Raw genomic sequence first — 5,773 nt, forward strand, 5'->3', positions numbered from 1 at the left:
TGCGGCTGCCTCTGCAGGTTCTCAGAGGCCCCCCTCAGTGAGCATGAAGCCCGGGACCCTGAATGTGAGGAGGGGCTTACGGGTGCCTGTGTCTTCTGAGGCCACACAAAGGGCCACCCGGGGGCAGGGGGGCTGCAGACGTGCCTGGTCCCACAGCTGAGGCCAGAGCCACAACTCAGTGCCCTCAGAAACTCGGGGAAGGTCCCTCCGGCCTCTCCCAGCCTCGGGGGCTCCAGACCCCCCGGGCTTGGGGTGCATCGCTCCAGCCTCTGCCCCCGTCTGCATGCGGCTTCTCCCCTCTCTGTCTCCTCAACTGCCCGCCTCCCTCTTAGGAGGACACTGGTCACTGGATTTAAGGTCCCATCCACGGTGCCGGGGCTCAAAATGTGGACACATGGCAGGGCCACCTCCAGCCCTACAAGAAGCAAAGGCGGCCCCGCTGGTGTGACTCAGGGGTTGAGCGCCGACCTATGAACCAGGAGGTCAGGGCACATGCGGGCTCGATCCCCGGGCCGGGGGGGCGTGCAGGAGGCAGCCGACCAAATGACTCTCATCACTGATGTTTCTCTCCCCCCTCCTCTCTGAAATCAATAAAATATGTTTTAAAAAAAGGAAGAAGCAAAGGCTCCCAACGCAGTTCCCACGTGACCCAGGCAAGGCCCTGGGAGGCAGGTCACAGCCCAGGCGCGAGCACCCCACCTGGGGGCGCGCTTCTTACTAGAGCCCCCACTTACTGTTTGATAAAGCGGGGACCCCAGGTGCTGGGGCTCTGGTGAGGGAGGTGTGATGTGGCCATAAAGCCGGGTCCGGCCTGAGGTCCGGGCGTGGACGTGCAGGTCTCGGAAGGCTGAGGAGTGGCCCCGGGGAGAATGGCCGGCCCAGCTCCCCGGGCACCTGGCCCCTGCCCCTCCCTCTCCATCTGCTCCCCTCTGGGCCCTGGGTCGAGGTTGCTGGGAGACGGTTGCCAGGTCGCCACTGTTTCCCGGGCAGAGGGATCACACCAGCTGGTAGGGCAGGTGAGAGGGACGGGCGGCCAGCAGCTGGGGTCCTGGCTGGGTGTGAGGGCTGGGGCCTGCCTTCCCTTGCCCCCTGCCTGGCCACCACGGACCCTGTCGGCCCTCTGGGGATCCTGCCCAGGAGCAGAAAAAGGGAGGGGAAGGGTGCCCCTGCTCTGTGCAGAGCCCATGCCCCCAGGGCCACGGCATGTGGGGCCCCCACCCCAGGGCCGGGCCCAGAAGGGCATGCCTCCTGGGAGTGCTGGCTCCTTGGGGCAGGAGCCTTCGCCAAGGACCAGGTCTGCCTGCCAGAACCGATGCTCAAAAGGGCAGCCTCCAGACACCCGTGGGGACCCCGGTCCCCGTGGTCAGCCCACCCCCGCCCAGGAGGCGCCAGCCTGGCAGACAATGTGAGCGCCTCCCTCGCACCCCACACCCTCGCGGGGCAGGACACCGACGCCCCCTCATCCCTCGGCCGTTTCCTGCAGGTGCTCACGGGCCTTCCGCTCGCGTCGTCTCGGGGCTTCCCGCCGGTCTGCGTACCGGAGCAGGTACCGCGTCCACGTCACCGTCCCTGGTGGGGGTCGGTTTTCCCCGAGCCCCGCCCCCCGTTGTCCCAGTGTGATGTCGGGGGCCACACTGCGTGCCCCAGCCTCTCCGGCCGGCGTAAGGCTCGTGTCTGTTTAGATTCTGTCCTTCGGAGACTGAGCGTCAGGCCAGGGCTTTGGATCGCAGCCAATGCCGCAGCCGCTCCCACCCCAGGCCCGGCCAGCCCCCCAGACTCCGCACCCAACGCGGGCTCCCCCACGGCTCTCATTTATCTCTGTTCCTTTAATGACAAGGAGAACTCAGGGCCTTATTCTTTGTGAAAATGATAAACACACGGTTAGAAGAGACACACAGAGGCCACCTGCCTCCTGCCCGCCCACGGCCACGGCCACGGCCACGGCCAGCTCCCCCGGGGCTCCGGCGTCTCTGCCCCCCAGGCCTGCACCGCAGAGGTGGCCGTCGGCCGGGCGGACAGCCAGCCCCTTGCCACCTCAGGTTCCTCTCATAACCTCGATGTCCCCGGCCAGCTGGCTCGTGGGACCCTGGCCTGGTCTGCACTGGGCCCCCATCGTCCAGCCAGCTCCCCTTGAGCATTAACTGCAGCTGCCCCGCCCCCTTTACCCGTGGGGAGCTGAGACGCAGACCAGCTCCGGCTGCGGGGCCTTTGCCCAGAGCCTGTCTCAGGACCTCCTGAGGGGCCTGCGTGCAGCCGTCCCGTCCCCACCACCCTCTCGTGGGACGTGACCTCAGCTTCCCGCATTCAGCTCTGTGTCCTCCTTCCTGGCCGTGCCCTGGCCTGTGTGTCCGTGTCTAATTCCCACGACTCCGTCCGGGACAGCGCCCAGCCCTCCTGGGGGCTCCGTGCTGGGGGAGCGAGGCTGGACCATGGGCAGAGGGTCACTCAGGCCCCAGAGCTGTGCACACGTCTGCCCTGAGTGGGGATGGAGGCCTTGCCGGCGTTTCTCGGTGACCGTCCTCCTTGGGGGACACCTGGATGCAGGTGCCGCGCCCTGGGTCCCGCCTGCTCCGGGCTGTGCCCGCCTTCCCACCGCTTGTGCCTTCAATCCACAGCGTTCCCGCCTCCCAACAGCCCCAAATAGGGAGGGACCCGTTCCGGAACGGCTGACACTGCCCTGAGGCGTGCCCGAGTTGGTCACAGGCCCCTCCTGGGCAGCAGCTCCTGTTGCAGGGCCCCCCTCAGACCCGGGGCGTCTCCATCCCAGCTGGGGTGCCCCTCCCGACCAGAGGCCTGATGGCCACCCTCCTCCTTGCAGGCGGCATGCAAGCCAGAGAGACAATCTCTACAAGGAAGGCCTCACCAAGGGCAGACAGAATGCAGAGACCACGCTGGCCCTGAGGAGCACCAGGCCCCACAGTCACCATGGAAACAAGAGCCAGTCACACGGGGGATCCCAAGCCCAAGACCCCAGGAAGCGCGCTGTCCCCTACAGGGTGGGCCTGACCCTCGGCCAGCCACGGGGATCAAGGCCACGGGGACCAAGGCCACGGTCTAGGAAGGGGCTGGGGACAGCACCTTCTCAGCGGTGCCCCCACCTCACTGTCCCCACACCCGCAGCCCACAGCCACGCCTGCTTCAGCCACGGCCGAGGACGCCGGGCACTGCCCCCTTGGACCCGGGTCAGCACCAAGAGAGGCAAGCAGTCAAGGATCAAAGGGGTCTGGCGGAGCCGCCCCCGGGAGCCAGGTGAATGCAGCCCTGGGAGGGCCCCCCGGGGCCTGGCACCCCATTCCAGGGACGGGGTTCTAATCAGGGACCACACACAGCCATGCCCCGGGAGGGGCCAGCAGAGCCAGGGTCTGAACAGGCACGGGGAGGGGACACTCGCCCCCCACAGTCTGGCAGGCTCTCTGCCCCCCCAGCCCCCCGCCCCCAGCCCCTGCCCGGGGCAGGCAGCCCATCACCCCTGCCTGGCAGGAGTCACCCATGACATCATGATGGACATTGTGACCCCCGCCCTCCTGGGCATGTCCCTGTGCCACGTCTGCCCCAGTGCAGCCTCCACCCTCGCCCCTCACCTGCCCCCAGCTCTGCCCTGTTGGTGAGGACAGACCTGCCACCCCAAGGCTGACCTGAGGGTGGTGACCAGCCCTCTCTCCGAGAAGGCACGATGGGCCCAGGCCACTGGGCAGGCCTGTGCCTGGGAGGAGACGTGCCCGGATGGGCTGGGGGGGCTGCCCAGGAGCTGCCAGACAAGGGCCGGCCTGGACCTGGCCAGGTTCTGAGTGGGCACCCCCCCATGTGCAGGCTGGGCCCATGAGAGACCAATGGGGAGCAGCCGCGTGGATGGGGCCCTGAGTCCGCTGAGCCAGCCGGACCAGGATGCAGGTGGGCCCGGTCGGGGCCGGGAGGGCCCAGGGGAGCCTCTGCCGGCCAGAGCCTCTGACCGCCCACCTGTCCACAGACCCTCCGGAGGACACGGGCGCTGCCAAGCCCCGGGCCGCCCTCCTGGAGAGGCACCTGCTGGGCGGGGAGAAGCAGCCACCCAGCACGGGGAGTGGCCCCTTCTTCTACATGAACATTAAATTATGAAGAAGCCTGGGGTTAAAGACAACATGGAAAGACACGGCCCCCAGGGCCCAGTCCAGCCTGGGCTCTGCCTCTGGGGTCCCCTGGTCCCCTCCCGGGCAAGCCCATCCCCCAGGGCCTAAGGCCCCAGCGTCAGGTCTGCCCCGGGCCCCACAGAATCAGCTCCTACTGCAAGAGCAAGGGCTGGCAGCGCATCCAGGACAGCCAGCGCGAGGACTACAAGCTCAAGTGGTGCGAGGTCAAGTGTCGAGACAGCTACCTCCACTTCCGAGAAGGTAGGCGGGAGGGGCGGGGCTCGGGCCATATAGCCAGCAAGGACCCCCGGGCCAGGGCCTGGGAGCGTGGCTGCCCCCTCCAGCTGGGAGCCCTGGCGGCCTGGGCGGCTGGGGCCCTGCAGCCGTCCCCCACGTGCTGCCCAGGGCTTTGTCGTGCCAGGTGAGCAGCTGCTGTACCAGCTCCCCAACAACAAACTGCTCACCACCAAGATCGGGCTTCTCAACGCCCTCAGGGAGTACGCCAGGGTCATCAACAGGGTCAACAGGACATCGCCGTGCCCACAGGCCAGGTACGCCGCCCTGGCTCCCCACCATCACTGGGCACCCCCCACCGGCCCCCCCATGCACCCACCCATCCTGCCACCCATCCCACCAACCCACCCATCCTCAGCAGCACACCTGCCCACCTGACATGTCAGTCAATCTCTGGTCCTGGCCACCCTCCATTCTGCCCACCACCTAGAGCCATCCACCCACCCATCCTCCCACCACGCACTCACCCATCTGTCTGCACCCAAACACCTGCCACCTGTTGCAGCCCCCTAGCCCCCCAGAGTCCGTACACAGCACCCAGCACAGAGCCACCCACTGGTGCCCCTCGTGTAGTCATTCATCGCCCACCACACCTGTGCCATCCGTCCCCGAACCCGTTCCCACAGCCCCTCTACCCTCACTGTCCGCTGCCCCTTCACCCAGCACTGGCCCTGCCTGAGCCACTCAGCAGACTCAGCTACCTGGTGTCCACCTGGCCACACACTCATCCACTCACTGCCCAACAATTTGCATGTCTGCCCACCCACCCAGCCACTGTCCACCTTCCACCATGCAGGCAGCCCACCCACCTGGTCACCACGACACCATCTCTACATCCACACATCCAGTTGTCCACCTCCCACGTCAGTCAGCACCTCTCACCTGTCCCCCTCCAGGCAAGTCACCCACCGAGCCACCTGTCTGTCCATCCACCTACTTCCATCCCAGCCACCACCCAGCCACACCCCCCCACACCTACTCCAAAGCCTCCACCCATTGCCCGCCTCTCCAGACCCACACCCACCCGTCCATCCTCCACACACTCCTCAGTGGACACTCAGCCCAGGCCCTGTGTCCCCCTGGGGTGCAGATCTGGAAGGGACCCCACACCTGCTCTGGAGGAGCTCCCACGGACCAGCCCAGGACCCCTCGAGTCACAAAGGTAGACACACTCAGCCCAGTTGGGGGCCATTCTGCCCTGACTTGGAGGATGGCCTGGTGTGAGGTGACAGAGTTAAGGGCACCCCAGGCCAGCGGACGATGCTCAGGAATCCATGCTCGCTGCGTTCGGGCACTGTCCTTCCCTGGGGGCCCTGACAGCTCTGAACTGGCCACTCACAAGTGCCTGAGCCACGCAGGCAGCAGACGGCCTG

The 5,773-nt window shown here is 66.9% G+C and overlaps 1 protein-coding gene across 1 annotated transcript in view; it reads left to right on the forward strand.

Annotated features, from left to right (window-relative positions):
* Positions 1-5,773, forward strand: part of TTLL10 (tubulin tyrosine ligase like 10) — a gene marked incomplete at its 3' end in the record, with an annotated part of 23,307 nt that overhangs the window by 10,750 nt on the left and 6,784 nt on the right. The window contains 7 exon segments of the mRNA XM_015569673.1: positions 1,484-1,578; positions 2,819-3,249; positions 3,811-3,891; positions 3,968-4,106; positions 4,249-4,367; positions 4,528-4,657; positions 5,491-5,562. Coding sequence (XP_015425159.1) covers positions 3,831-3,891; positions 3,968-4,106; positions 4,249-4,367; positions 4,528-4,657; positions 5,491-5,562 — 521 coding nt within the window.

This window comes from Myotis davidii, unplaced genomic scaffold, assembly GCF_000327345.1.
Source record: "Myotis davidii unplaced genomic scaffold, ASM32734v1 scaffold586, whole genome shotgun sequence".
Lineage (NCBI taxonomy): Eukaryota > Metazoa > Chordata > Mammalia > Chiroptera > Vespertilionidae > Myotis > Myotis davidii.